We start from the raw sequence: 15,309 nt of genomic DNA, 5'->3' as shown, positions 1-15,309 counted from the left end.
CTATCGGGGAAAGCTGGCAGATATGATAACAGCAATTTTATTGATAACGCCCGATGAGCCATCGATCAGTCCCTAGGATCAGTCCCTCAAAACGACATGTTACTTGCTATCTAGAAAATAAAAATCATTGTTTTGGACACTTATCGCGGAGATTTCGGGCAATAAATATAGATTAAACAATAATAAAGTTTATCTTTAAATGTTTTTAATTAAGGACTGATTAGGAAAGGTGTAGTGTTGATTGTTGCTAGTGAGTGTATGATGAGAATGATGGGGGAAGGTGAGATGGGTTACGGGGACTACTACAACTATGACAACAGCTGGTCCGTGGCCCCGCCGGACTACGTCGACCCCAACTACCAGCTGAGGCAGCAGCAGATCGAAGAGGATTACAGATACAACTCTTATGCGTAAGTTTCAATTATTTTGGTATATATAACTACCTTCTTCTGGCTGCTGGCTCACTGTATGCCTTAGGCGACTGTTAGTGCAGTGTTTACAATAGAATGAAAATATTTATAAATTATATACTAGATACATATACTAGACACTTTATGGTAGATAATAAATAATATGAATTGCCAAGAAGTAGCGAAAGTTCATAACAAACTGTTTCGGAAATTATTTATCTAGAACGATCTATCTATCTAGTACGTTACGATATTTATCAAAAATATTTTTTGATTGGTTGGTGTAATAAAATAATTGTCTATATTTGAAGTAAACAAGATAAAATACTAAAAATAAAACTTATTAACTGTATATACTATATCTTTTTATACTTAACTAGTTTTTGCCCGCAGCTTTGGCTGTGTGTACCGTGCAAAATTTCAAGAAATTTGGTTGAATAGATAGAACGTGAAGAGGTAACAAACTTACTTTTGCATTTATAATTATAATAAGGATAGGACTAAGTTGCGATTCGACATATACATACATACCTACTTTAAAAATGGGATACCCAAAGCGCGTGAGAACTTAGTGTCATTCTATAATTGTGGGTTGAAAATAGATACCAAGACCTGATGCAAATTATCATTAATTTTGTCTTTGGCATTGCCAATCAGTTATAAATACTCAATCAGTTATAAATACTCATCATAGAAGCAGAATGAAATGTGTCCTAATGATTACGTGTTTTGAGCCAACATGCAATAAACTACATTGTTCATTTCATGTGGCAGTAAAACCATTTTAAATGCAAGGTGGGGCGGAAAGAGCATATAGTGCACTGCACGCCAACTACAATGTGGAAAATAAGTACTTACGACTCGACTAGAGAAATTACCAAGGAAATTATAAATCTGTAAAAAATATCAATTGATGCCCACGGCGTACAAAAATACATCATAATATTGACTTAACTACGAAATGCAAAATAAATTCAATTAAATCGAACAGCTGTAATGCAGCTGTAGTCATTTAATGAGTGGCCTACAATCACGGAATACCCGTGCCTACAACTGGTAAAATTAATTAAAGAGAGGGAGAAGAAGAATAGAGCCATTGTGTAACTGACAAGCTAACTTCTAGATTTCATAGAACCCATTTTAAAATTTATTTACTGGCTACTCACACAGAGTAGCCGGTGTATAGAATTTTAAAATGTAGCTTTTCAAAAGTAATTAATACAGACACTTATTCAGAAGCTTTTTCTTCCTAACTTCCCCCGGGTATAGGAAGAAGATATTTTGATGGTTCTACTTACAGCGATGTCTTCTATTGGAGCCATGTATAAAATTTGCAAAGTACATTGAAATTGACTTAAGAGCGCAGTTTGATGTTTAATAAAATTCCTATAAGACCACTGGAAATAATAAAGAAGAAGTAATGTAAACAATTACGTATTTAAAGAAGTCTGTACCTAGATGTATTAATAAGAACATATTCAACTTAAGTTTCTAAATTAAGCTATGTAAACTAAGCCACAGTTTGTCTTATAACAAAATGAAACATCATCGCCACATCGATGAATATAAAGTAAACCAACAAGCGGTGCCGTCGTTGCGTGTCGGCTCTCAGTCCCGAGCGGAGTACCATCGAGCTCGTAACCTGCCACCTGCGAGCTCCCAGGCCTTCGTGAAGCCCTTAATTGGTTTGGAAACCCTCTTCGCTTGGCGTGCGGGAGCCCATTTAGGCTCAGTGTGCCTAACCAGATTGCTATAACGAAATATTTGAGAATTCCAACTACGCTTTCTGCTTGCAAAGGCTTTTAAAAGCACGCTCACGGTCGTAAATTTTCTTAAAGTACATGGCGCTGACTGATGTGTGAGCTTTAGTCATTTGTTTTTTCTGTAAGACTAAACATGGGCTAAACTACTAAACTTAGGTTTGAATAAATTTGTATTTGACGTGCCGGTATACCCTTGAACTTCAGTAATAGATTTCTGTTGGCAAATGATGAAAATTCGTGCTATAATTTGGCGGGTACCCGTATTGCGCAAAGAGCTAATGCGGGTACTTGGCTACCTATATTTGGTCACGGGGTAGTTTTTTCCGGCGACCGCGCTTGGTACGAACCGCGCGGTTCCTGATTCAATACCGTATTCTACTTTTGCACAAATTACATTCCTATCGTGCCCGCTATCAACCCCAAATCCCCTATTATTTTATCATTAACTGTAGCGAAGCGCCGTCTTTTTTATATTTCTAATGATGCTTTTATACCGGTTTAATTAAGCGGGCTCTTTTTGTTAATTTTCATTAGAAATGGCATGTCTTATGTCATAGGAATGTTTTTATTAAAATCGATATCAGTAAATGTTCGAATAAAAATGTTGCAATAGGTAAGCCTTGAAATGATTAGGTAGTTATTATTTTTTGTTTTATTTAACTTCATTACACTTACTAGGTACATTATTAAATAAGACATTTATTAAAAACGCAAGAGATATTTGCAATTTACTGAACAGAAGTTTCATGGTAATTACCTAAAACCTTGACTACTTGTAGTTGCAAATTGTGTCAATGAATCATCGTATAATATTGCCAATGCTAAAATTACTGGTTCTGGTTCCCACTTCGCTCGGAATTTATCTATTCTGACAATATGCTTTATTTTACACTTAAACATTTTACTACTTGTTGTCGCTCTTGCTACAATTGATTTATTTAAAGTCTGTGAGGTTAATTAACCTTATTAAAATTATATAAATATACCTATTTAATAATTCTTCCGTAGTTGACTAAGCGAAAGTTCGAAACTAATAATTGCATAGTTTGTAGGTATTCGGAACTAGGGAGTGTAGAGGATCTCTAAGAGAAGATTGCCTCAAATTCACAAAATAATGAAAAAAAAAAATTTTACGAAATCGTGAGCGAAACTTATTCAAAAATTCACTATTTTCAAACTGTTCAAATAAATCAATGTAAACCATTAAATTCTTCTAAAATCGATAACTGATGTAACTTTGTGAACAAAGACATCTGTTGAAGTTATCAGATGCGCACAATTAGAGCAATATTCATCGAGGTCCACGTCATAGAAGAGGGCGGAGGGAGTGCGCGGTGACCCGTGTAACGGAGGGCCTTCGCACCTGCCCTCCCCCCAAATCTGGCCCTCGCAGCTCGCAGCTTACCTCGCTCTAGTATATGTTTACTTTCCACATAAACTTGCTTATCATCCGGAATTTCATGTTTGCCCATTATGCTATAAAAAGAAACAATTTGTTTTGCACCGCTTTTGATGGCTTTTCAAAATAAGTGTTTTAGGTAGGATTAATTAGTTCACCTAATCGTCGTGTTCATTGGATACAAAATTTTTTTTTTTCTGAAAACTTGTTTTCCTATTTAATTGCACAAATTTTGTTGAAGTCATATTATGAACAAGGGAATTTTAATAAACTAAAGAGATTTTATAAATCATGCAATCAAAACAAGTAGAAGTATTGAAAGGATAAAATATTTATAAATGAGTAGGTACATTTCTGTTGTTATGATACACATACAATGTTGTTTGAAAGCTGAGAAATATCAATATGGCTATTTGATTCCATAACCACTTCCCAACTGTAACATTTATAACATTCTTACTAACTGTAACATCCTATACTAATGTTCCATAATCTCGCAGGAGTTGACATGGTATCAAAATTCATGAGGATCAGGTGTTCCGTGCTGAAGTCCAAAATGTATTACCATGAATTAATTCATTGTTGTTGAAAAATTTATTAGTGACCTCATAGTCACTAATCAATTATTCAAGAGTAGGTATAGTGTTTTCTCGTCTAATCGTACATATACTGCGCGCCCGATGCAACCGATGAACGCGGCGATTGTAGCGATAGATATTTTAAAAACGAATTCTCAATAAGTCAATTAAACATTTCGTGCACGCCACTTAGGGGATCGTTCCAATATAAATAAATTGCCCTTTGTTACTGGTGCCCTTTCGTTGTACGCGAAGGTGTGCGGTGATCAATGAACATCGATTACTGGGACTTGCCTTGTATTTGTATATTCGTGTGATAAATAACGATATTTATTCCATAGAAACAAAACATATACGTCACCAGAATAAAAGAGGTTAAGGTTATGTTTCACCGCTTGCTGATAAAGTGTCTGATAGTTATAAGTAACTTCTCATCATAGTCGTACTGCTAATGGCTGAGGGTCGTGGTCATTACGTGCAATGAAACACACACGACTTTCTTGCACAGATATAAAATGTTTAAATCTGTGCTTTCTTGGCACTATTTATACATACACACATAGACACATAAATATACATACACTTGATACACAACCAGTGTGTCTGTGTAGGTGTCCTCACGATGTTTTCCATCACCGGAAGCAAGTGGTCGTCGATGAATTACTATATGTATCTACATGAGCCAGATCGGTATATATACTCGTGTATGGTACGAGTAGGATTCGAACCTGAGACTTTTCGGTTCACAGGCGGGTGCCTGAACCATGCCACCACTTCAATATATAGACATATCCAAAACTTGTTAAACAGAATTTTTACGCTATATACTCGATGTGTTAATAGTCAATTACATAGTATGTAGACTATCAGATACTTTATCAGCAACAGCAAGCGGTGATACAGGCTCTAAATGACTTAAATGTTATCGAATACCACAAGATTACTCAAGTGCATCTACTGAGATGGGCAGGTTTGTTTGTCTGTTTGCATTGTTCTCGCTAATCTCCAGTTGCACACCTGCAAGTCGTAAAACAAACCGTTTTATCTCTAGACAATACGAAATAGATTCAATTGAAATGCCACGGTGTTACCAGGGAGGTGATTTTAATGGCAACCAGATGTCGATAAGTAAATATTTTTGGGAATTTCAAGTTATCCATCATGATTTTCTTTAATTTATGTGGGAATTTCAATATGTAACTAAGTATGTACAGAAAGACAAATAGTAGGGTACCTACCTAGGCAACCGTCACAGGCGTCCTCATAAGCAAACTACTATATAAATCTGCCTGAAGTTATTTGTCAGTTAGCCCTATCTCACATTTGTGTCAGCAAGCGGTGATCTAATTGCAAATCTTTGGTTATTTTATTTAAATAGATAAAATAAACTGGATGTCAAATAATTAGGAATTACGTGAACAGACAGACCAATTTAATCATTGAAGTATGAGTACCACAGGAATGGGTAATCTAAAAGAGTATTTTATTAAAGTTGTCATTGATAATTATCATTTTTCATTTAATACAAATAATATGTCGACATATAACAACTTACAAAAATTCAACCTTTCTGTATTGAACTCGGGGGTTTTTGTCTAAATTTTAATTTCATGTCTTCAAGTTTACTATAACCACTAGAACTGAGCGCGATATGTTTAGTACGTTATGAAAACTTTTTCTATTTAGGCATCACCTTAAAAGTTGGGCTTTTATTGTAATAGTATATACCGTTGAATAAAACAATGCGATGCACACGTGCAGTCGTAAACTGATAACAGACCCTTAGGTACCTGTTCGAGGAACCAGGCATCTGCATTGTCTCTCTGCGACAAAGCCAGGGTCTGCACATGTGCAACCGATTACAAACAATCCGGGAATCTCACAACATTGTTCTTAACTTTTTTTTGCAAACTCGATTAAGATACTTTTCGAAGTCCGTATAGGTAAAACACTATTTCATTTTGTGGAGAATAGTTATATAGATTAAACAGGACTAAGGAATGTCAGAAAAAGTAAAGCTTATAAGAAAAAATGTAACAAAGTTGACAATAAAAGTACACTGATGAATGAAGCGTAGATATAGGTAGTTAGTTGTCCCAATAAAAGAATCAAAATACAAATGTCCGATCCTTCAATAATACCGATAACTATCGAGAAAAAAGTTTACACACGAGCTTACATGGACTTATTAAAACACTCTAAATGAAAATCGTTATTCGGGCCTTTAGAGCGGCGTCCATAACGAACCGCCTCAACAATGGGCTTAACGTGCGCACTCATTACAAAAAGCGACATAACATAAACGCGCTACGTCGAAAGCTCCTCTATTCAAAGTGTATACTCCAGTTTTTTTGTTGGGAAGGCTTCGCGTGGTTTGTGATTGGCGGGTTGAAGGCCCGCCCAGCCGGCGGCGGCTCGGGATTGGTCGGGGTCAGTGGAGCACCCTCGAGGCAAGTCCGGAGCTGAGTAGGCTGTCGAGGTACGAGGGCGGCGCGGGGTGTTCTTCACCCCGAGGGCCACTCGAGGGTTGTTTAGTGCAGTGGCAGCGTCGCGAGGCGCAGCACGTGTTCCGCGAGTGTTCTGACAGGCTTCAAGATTATTCCGAAGGCGAGTTCTCCCGGACGGGAGATGAAATGCGAGGAAGGGTCGAGCGCGCGGTCGCCGCCGCCGCTGCTGCCGCCGGCCTCGCTGCTGGCGTGGAGCCCCATCCTGCTGCCGCCGTGGGGCCCGGCCTTCTTACCGGCGCTCTACCCGGCCGCCTTCCGCTCTGCTTTCCCTGGGTGAGCAGCGGATCCGTGTTTATAGTGATTACGTGATAATTATGTTTTAAAATATCTTGTCAATTGAGTTGATGATGCGGGTATTTAGTGATTTATTTTTTAATTTGATAGGTAATGTTTATTTACATTAATGGTTCTGTGCGAAAAGTTCATCTCTAAATGTTTACTAATAAATCAATATGGCATTGTTCGTTTGAAAGTAGCTAATTGAATAGACCATGAGAATCGAGCATCACACCCGTAAATGAAACCAGGCGTAATGAGAACATATATTTATCCCACAGGAATCTTGTATTTTTTGTTCTTCTTTAAAGATCAAAAGCTCAACGACGTACGTGTCAGTTAGCACTTCACTCGACTTTACAAGGCTAATCTAAAGTTTAAAGAATCGTGACATTTCTATGTGACAGTTTTTGCACCTCTTTTAGTGAGAGCTTGTTAATAGTGGTGTTTACAACCTGCTAAAGGCTCTCGAGGCGGCCCTTTATCCTGTCACGTACGGAGCGCAGTGAATGCATCAACCACCGCATTATTCGAATAACATTCTGATGTATCAATAGACAGTCGGCACCTACTCGCGTCCATCCTCGGCGCGATTCCTTTATTCAGGTCACGTATTCTTGAGAGCACCTCTCCACCAATAAAGGCTCTATTGGTCGACAGAGTCTCGCATATATTTTCTTTCAATTATTTCTCCTTAGACATAATTTCTGCCCTTTATTACGGCGCGGCGGATCGAATCGATTTCTTACTTGTCATAGTACAACGATTTATCGATAAATTGATTTCGATTTTCAATGAAATATTAATGTGAAGTCATGCACGTTTAAATCTTTTCTAAACGCTTTATATATAACTTGTAGAAAAATATTTAATATAGGAAATAAAATATCGTTTCTCAGTACGCTTATCAGACAATAGCACGAACAATATCCCTGTAGAACATGATCTCTATAGGATGTTTATGTTATGGTTTGCCGCGCGTGTACACTTACCTCTTGAGATCGTCATAACATGTGGAGTGTTTGTTGTAGGTTACTGGACAGCATGAAGATGCCTGGCCAACGGCCTGGGTTCCAGATTTCGGACATCCTGGGGCTGAACGAGGGCAAGGGCTTGGAGCCGCCGCCACCGGCGGGCCTAGGGCCCTGCTCCCTGGACTTGCCACCCTACGTGCCGCCGCAGCCTCATTACTCTCATGAGCTGTTGAGGCATCATCAGCCCTGGCTTGCTCTGGATCATCACGATGGAAATGGTAAATATTTTTTTTGTATGTCTTGAATGATGTGGAAAACTAAGTCTTAGCTTTTAGATGACCGGAATTTTATGAATATTTGGCGGTAGTCAATTACACAACTTTCTCAATCAAATACGCATCTTGGCAAAGCAAGTTGTTTATTAGGTATTTGTTCTTAATTAACATTCTGGACACTGAAACTTAATACCTTTCTTAGAAATGATGGTCAATTTGAGTTTAAAGTTACAGCAAGCAAGGCTTACGAATGCAAACACTCGACACAGTAGGGTCTTCAAATATTTTTATACACACCGGTGTCCGCTACCGTACAATCAACTGCATGACGATATACTTCGTGGACCCCTGTGTGGCACTAATAGCGGCGATTTTTCAGTGAATTTCAGTAGATTGATATGTTGTTAACTGTACATAATGTAGACGTAAACATGTCGGGCGATAAGTACTGGTACTGCCTCGTTTGTTCGAGTGAACGACCAGCCCACAATATGTCATTCAAAAACACTCCAGGTGAAATATGATACGACCTAGCTATGGCTCCTGTTCTGAACAATGCTCCTTGAAGTCAGGTAGTGAAACAATGGCTAATCGTGTTATATTAATTTGGGAAATAAGATTAACAAAACATTTGCGGGTGATTTAATTTGGTATTATTTTGATAATACAATAAATCTATATTTTTCTCTAGCACATGTTTTTTAATAAAACGAAAACAAAAAAAAATGTTGGTAATCAGATAGACTAACTACAACAAATAGATCCATACATACCCATATTATATAAGAAATATATTTGTATATTAAATTATTTTTGTTGGTAACAAAAGCTATACTTACTGGGTTACTGTAAAATAAATATGCCATCAAAAACACCAAGTCTCGCAGGTCAGTTTTTCTACCGTAAAATGTTATGTAATACCAAGTTGGTTAATTTATTTACTCCCTACTTGGGACCTTCTGTCTCAAGTTATTACGTAAGTAAGTTATTATCATATCAATATTAAAAATCTTTTACGTTTTCATATAAAGCGTACTCAATTTATTTTCATGTGAAGAGGGACTCAAGTAGATTCATTCATCATATTCATCATTTACGACAGCTTTCCACCAAAGTGCAATGCACTTTACTAAACCTTTCACTTATAAGTACACTCTTGTTCTAATTGTCATCATAAATTAATATTCGTACACATTAATATTTGTATTATATTGACAGTATAAATTTTTTACGAATTTATTTTATCAAAATGAATTTTGTTTTGATAAATTTTGTAGAAATCTGTCGATTTGATTGATTATATTGGAAATGTCGAATGTAGATAGCATGAAAAGTATGAAAATTATGTTATGATAAAATCGTGTTGTAGAGTACCTATTATTGTTGTAGAATTGTACAGCCCAGTCAAGCTATGCAAATTAAAACTAATTTACAAATACAAATAAAAAAATCATCAAAGCTAAGTAGGTAGTATCGTGCGCATGTTTCTAAAATAACTATTATATAAAAATAATATACCTATCAAAGAATAAACTGATCTTAGCAAACGACATTTTTATCTGAAGATAAATTTTGACATACCGTTTTATCTGCTCCGTGTGTGACACCGCCATCGAACATCATTCGCTATTTCGTAATAGCATGATTGCTTGTGTTATAGTTTCTATTTGGCGAATATGTAATGCGCATCGAACATATTTTTTGTGTATCGTATATTGTACATTAAATTTAATATATTCAATATATCCTCGACTTCTCTATTTTGATGGATAACATGTAGTAATGTAGTCCAGTTAATTTCAATAACAAAATCCCGTATAATTAAATATGTAACATCGAATTAACAAACAATTAATACTTGTATACCCATATTTTCTTATTGAAATGTTTTCCATCACTCCGACTGGAGAAAAAGGTACCGGTTATTATTATTATTATTATAGTGCCCACCCAAAAAAATCTGAATGATAATAACATTTGGGAAGATAATCTAAATGGCTTGTTACTACACCTGAATGACGAGTGGTCTTGAATTATCATACACAAATAAGTGCGATGACCCACTCGACACTTTCGGCGGTTCGAGAGGGCGAGATTATTTTTTGAAATGCTCCTCCAGTGGAGTGCCGCACACTAATCTGTTGTCATTAATTATTTTTATCGCTTATCTAACACTTTCGGCACTTACCAACTCGTGCTTTCGATTGCTTGTACAACATTATGTGATCTTGTGTGCGATTTCGATTTTGGTTTTGCACGTACCTATTAGGAACCTCCAACCTTTGACGACCTCGGTGGCGCAGTGGTAAAGTGCTTGTCTCTGAACCGAGAGGTCCCAGGTTCGATCCCCGGTCGGGTCATGATTGAAAATGATTTTCTGATTGGCCCGGGTCTTGGATGTTTTATCTATATACATATGTATATGTTATAAAATATAGTATCGTTGAGTTAGTATCCCATAACACAAGTCTAGAACTTACTTTGGGACTAGCTCAATCTGTGTGATTTGTCCTAATATATTTATATTTATTAGGAACTTGCAAATGCAGTGAATGAAATGATTTTAAAACGGCTAACTAACTATACCTCTAATGGCAATTTTAGATGACACTTACTAATATTATAAATGAGAACGTTTGTTAAGATGTGTGTATGTATGTATGTTACTCTTTCATGCAAAATCTACTGGACCGATTGTTATGAAATTTGGTATACGGGTATCTTAAATTTGGTATCAGGTATTTTTATCTCGGAATTCCCACAGGAGCGAAGTCCCGGGGCCTAATATAAATCATGATCATCTAAGAAACATATAGTTGACGTTACTACATTTGTTTTTATTGATTTATATTGATGTAACTATTCACTTTTGCTATGCTGTGTATATTCGGTATCAAGTTTTATGTGAAGCGAAAATTACATTTTAATTCTTAGCTGGAGAAAATCTGAATATCCAATAGCGAATCAGTTATTATTATTTTTTACTATCTAATTACATTTTGTTATTTTTATAGATACGTTTATATGACAAATTTTAATTTTGACGCCAATAAAAAAGTATTTCATTAAAAAGTGGGACACACGTTTAAACGCCTAATAAAAGCCGAAAACAATGTAAGCCATAACAATTAAAAGTACCATTCGTATATGTCACTTTGTGTAATGGACCCTAGGGTTGTCAGACAAGGGGACCCTGCGGAACCAATCCGTCACCAATAGATGTCCTCCTGAGGGCGTGATAAAACAGCTGCCGCAAAATCTGCGATTGTTAGGGAACTCATTTCATCATTATACGATGACGATTAGACGTAGATTTTTTGTCTATGTGGCGGGAGTAGGGATTTTGGTTTTGGATATTGTACTTACTAATCGATTTTCAATTATCCTTGGATATAAATATGTATATTTTTTGTCTTTCGTTAATGTCTACCTAGAGGAGATTACCACATCAGTTTATTACTTAGTAAAAGAAATTATTTGTAAGGCTTCAATTAGTTAAAAAGTAGTTTCATTTTATTAGTTGTTAAAAATACGTTCTCTTTTATTTAATTTCGTCTCTAGTTTTTATTTCATGTTGCTAGACTTAGTACCTACTATAGGAAATTTATGTAATTGTTGTTTTACATGTAAATTGAAAAAGATAATAGTGTGTAATGGCGGCTCTTATTAAATTTCCTGAATGCGCTTACACGATCGTTGAATAAAAGCATCTGCCAGCTGCCAGGGGGTGGGTGTGGCGCCGAGAGCTCACCCCTCTCATTGCCTCCCCGCCCCCTCACGCCGCGCCTCACCCCCTCGCTCGCCCACCACGCCCAGCTCGCTCCCTGTCGTGTGAAACTCCAAATACATGGGGTGAAAGAACAATGTGATATTTGGCCCGATTTTTTCACGTTCATTATTTGTTACGCTGGATGCCAGCGGCTCCTAGTTTGGGTTAAATAGAGCGCAACCCTCAGAGATTAAGTGGAGATTTCAATGCGAGTGTTTAGTATTACAATTTTGTTGTAGTGGTTGTATTCCAAGCTTTATGATACAGTTATAATTTTTTCTCACACTTTAATTTTAATGGGGTAGGCATTATGTTCATATTAATGTCAAATGCTCATTTAGATTTATGTAACATGTTATAAAATATTATGTTTTCTTTTGTCCTAGGTATCATTGGCCAACAAGCGAGTCCTGATAGCACGTCGCGAGCGTCTGAACTCTCTTACGTGGGAGTTTCGGCTTCTTCCCCGCCAATAACTGATCCCCGCGCCGACCACGACCACGATAATGACCAGGACCACGACATCGATCACGACGACGACCTCGACCATGAGCAGTCGTCGAGTAGCCTCAACGACCCAAACTTGGCACATAAGAAGCGCAAACGACGCGTATTATTCTCAAAGGCTCAAACTTATGAATTGGAAAGGAGATTCCGTCAACAGAGGTACCTATCAGCGCCGGAGAGGGAACATTTGGCTAGTCTCATTCGTCTAACGCCGACTCAAGTCAAGATATGGTTCCAGAATCATAGATATAAGACGAAACGAGCGGTGCAAGAGAAAGGTGCTCACGATTTGAATGTTGGGGGGTTGAACTCTCCGCGACGCGTGGCTGTGCCAGTCCTGGTGAAGGACGGACGGCCTTGCTTGGGCAAGCCGGACGGGCTGCCGCCGATGGGGATGTCCCTGCCGCCGTACCAGCCCATGCATCACCAGCCGCCCGTGTCCGGCCACGGGCCGCAAGCCAGCGGCTGTTGGTGGTGATTCCCAGACACCAAACAATCCAGTGGTTCACTAGTCGCTGTGGCGGTCGGCTCGCAATGTCGCGATAAGCAATAAAATTTTCCTATAATAGATATCGTTGAGTCAACCCGATGATTGTGAGCTCACCGCGACATATATTGTATACTTAGTTGCTATATTATTGACTTACAAACGTAAGTCATAGTTAATGTTTTAGTTTTAAAAATAGATTTTTTCGGTTCTTAAGCAACTCGAATACTAAAGTACTTAACTAGGGTACTTTTAATAAGTGGTATCTGGAGTTCCTAATATTTGTATTTAATAAATATCTAACTTAAATGAGAATCGATGAATCTTAAAATTATTGCGCCAAATTATTTGAAACAGTTCAAATTTAGGCTTTCGAATACATTCCACTTCGTTTTGGATATTGTAAATTAATGTATAAAGTATTGACGAAATTAGTTAAGTAATTTTATGAGAAATGACCAGATTTTATCAGAATGCAATATTTAGTCATAAGATGCAGTATTATCATAGTCGAATATAGTTGTGTAGGAGATACTATTTATATTATATTCCAAATACAATTTTATATTAAACTTAGGTAAAGAATGGTACTTATATGTATATATCCTGTATATATGATAAGCCTGACAGATGTGCGTGGAAAGTTACCACTTTTATCAATATAAATCCTGGCAGTAATAAATCTTTACAGTGGTTTAATTCCATGTGTAAAACTATCTAGCGTGACATTATTCATGCTTCAACTACTTTACTTAAATACATTCCTTTGACATTCCATGTTTCAGACACAATGTTTGATCATTCAAGTAAAAAATAATTATTTAAGGCTGTAAAAACGTGTTATATGTAAATTATTATGAAAGTATTAAATTGATTGATTGCACTTCTTTGTTTTACTGCATTGTCCGCTGTAGTTACGATTGTGATAAAAATGAAATTCCCAACAAGAGATGTATTATATCGAACTTTACACCAAAGGCACTATGACTTTGGTGTAAAGTTCGATATAATACATGTCTTGTCTAAATTAGATTTACCAGTTGGTAATAAGTAGCATTGGGAGATTGACTAAGTAAGTACCTAGATGCCTGCCTATTTAATTATATTTCTAGCAATGTGTCACAATCTCTACCGCAGGCGTCAGATTTCCAACGTAAGATATACAATCTGTTACAGGATCGAGGGACAGATGAAATATCTTACTGAATTGAAACTCATATGAATACATGATTGAGATATAGTATATATTACAAAAAGTATGTAGTGTGTAGAAAAAAATACTTAGATACTGTTGCCTGCGGCAAAAAGTAGGTGCCTATGACTCTCTAATCACACTCCTCTATCTCCACACCAAAAATCACCTCAACCCGTTGCGCCGTTTCGACGTGAAAGGCGGACAAACAAACACACTTTCACATTTATAATATTAGTATGCATAGGCAAATGTTTTTCCAAAATTTCCACATGATAAAATGATACTCTATGCATCAATTTGTTTTATTTATAATGTATTTTGTAACATTTCCATATTTTTTATTATTAAAACAAAAAGACCTTGTGTTTTATAACTTGAATGAATACTTTGAGTACTTACGAGATACTCGTACCTTACGTAAATAGGTATGTGTTCCAACAATAATTGTATGGTGTGCAGTAATACAAAAAGTTTAATTTGTATGTATTTATTTCAAAAAGTTTAATTTGTATGTATGTAAACTTTTTGAACATACCCATATATAGAACATTGTATATATTACAAGTGTAACTTAATGCTAATATTGCATGCCTGTATGTGGCATCTATACCTTGTACTACACAGTTACTGCGATAAAGATATTTGAGTTTGAGAAGATGTGAAAATTTTTTGCACCCCAAGCGTCTCCTCCCCTCTCTCTAAAACAATTATATACCTTGGATGGATTCTAAATATAGCAATAAAATAAGTTAATTACATCTCTACAAAAGATTGCAGACTACAAAAATCTTCATAGGAGTAGTCAGATCTCTTGGTTTAGAAAGAAGCAAGTCTTTAATTAAAGTCACGGATCACACCACAGTATTCCATCTCCATCCGCAGGTATCTGCTAACGAGTATCTGCACTAGCAGACCAGTGTGACCGCTCCATGTTTACCGGTTCAATATTTACCGGCGGGTTATCTAATCGTCGCTGTCGATAGCTCGACCTGATTACTGACACCTCTAGCTGTAGGTATTTCTCCACCTGTTCTATTTCTTTACACGAGTTCATACATTCCTAGTAACAAATCTATGAGTCGATTACATTCCGACTCCATGACATCATATATTTCACAGCAGCATTATATTAGTATTTGGTAGCTATCGCGGTGTTACAAAATATTAGC

The 15,309-nt window shown here is 36.7% G+C and overlaps 1 protein-coding gene across 2 annotated transcripts; it reads left to right on the top strand.

Moving 5' to 3' along the window:
• The first annotated feature begins 37 nt into the window (after positions 1–37).
• LOC128674037 (homeobox protein vnd) lies at positions 38–13,847 on the top strand. Of its 2 annotated transcripts, none has more exons than XM_053752304.2 (3): positions 38–410; positions 7,965–8,185; positions 12,338–13,846. In XM_053752304.2, exons 1-3 carry the CDS (start codon positions 259–261, stop codon positions 12,934–12,936), a joined length of 972 nt encoding a protein of 323 aa, XP_053608279.1. In that variant the 5' UTR covers positions 38–258; the 3' UTR covers positions 12,937–13,846. The 2 variants fall into 2 exon arrangements, with proteins under 2 accessions (XP_053608279.1, XP_053608280.1); XM_053752305.1 differs by lacking the exon at positions 38–410 and adding an exon at positions 6,779–6,930 and having other exon boundaries at positions 12,338–13,847.
• The last annotated feature ends 1,462 nt before the right edge of the window (positions 13,848–15,309 follow it).

Source organism: Plodia interpunctella, chromosome 12 (genome assembly GCF_027563975.2).
Source record: "Plodia interpunctella isolate USDA-ARS_2022_Savannah chromosome 12, ilPloInte3.2, whole genome shotgun sequence".
NCBI classification, from domain to species: Eukaryota; Metazoa; Arthropoda; class Insecta; order Lepidoptera; family Pyralidae; genus Plodia; species Plodia interpunctella.
Note: the sequence above shows the minus strand (reverse complement) of the source record. Positions and strands in the feature narration are given on the sequence as shown.

Excerpts from the sequence above, each read along its gene's own strand:
- LOC128674037 (XM_053752305.1), top strand. The coding sequence starts at position 6,779 with ATGAAATGCGAGGAAGGGTCGAGCGCGCGGTCGCCGCCGCCGCTGCTG. Across the intron at positions 6,931-7,964 it reads TTCCGCTCTGCTTTCCCTGG|GTTACTGGACAGCATGAAGA; the intron begins GTGAGCAGCGGA and ends TGTTTGTTGTAG. Across the intron at positions 8,186-12,337 it reads GGATCATCACGATGGAAATG|GTATCATTGGCCAACAAGCG; the intron begins GTAAATATTTTT and ends CTTTTGTCCTAG.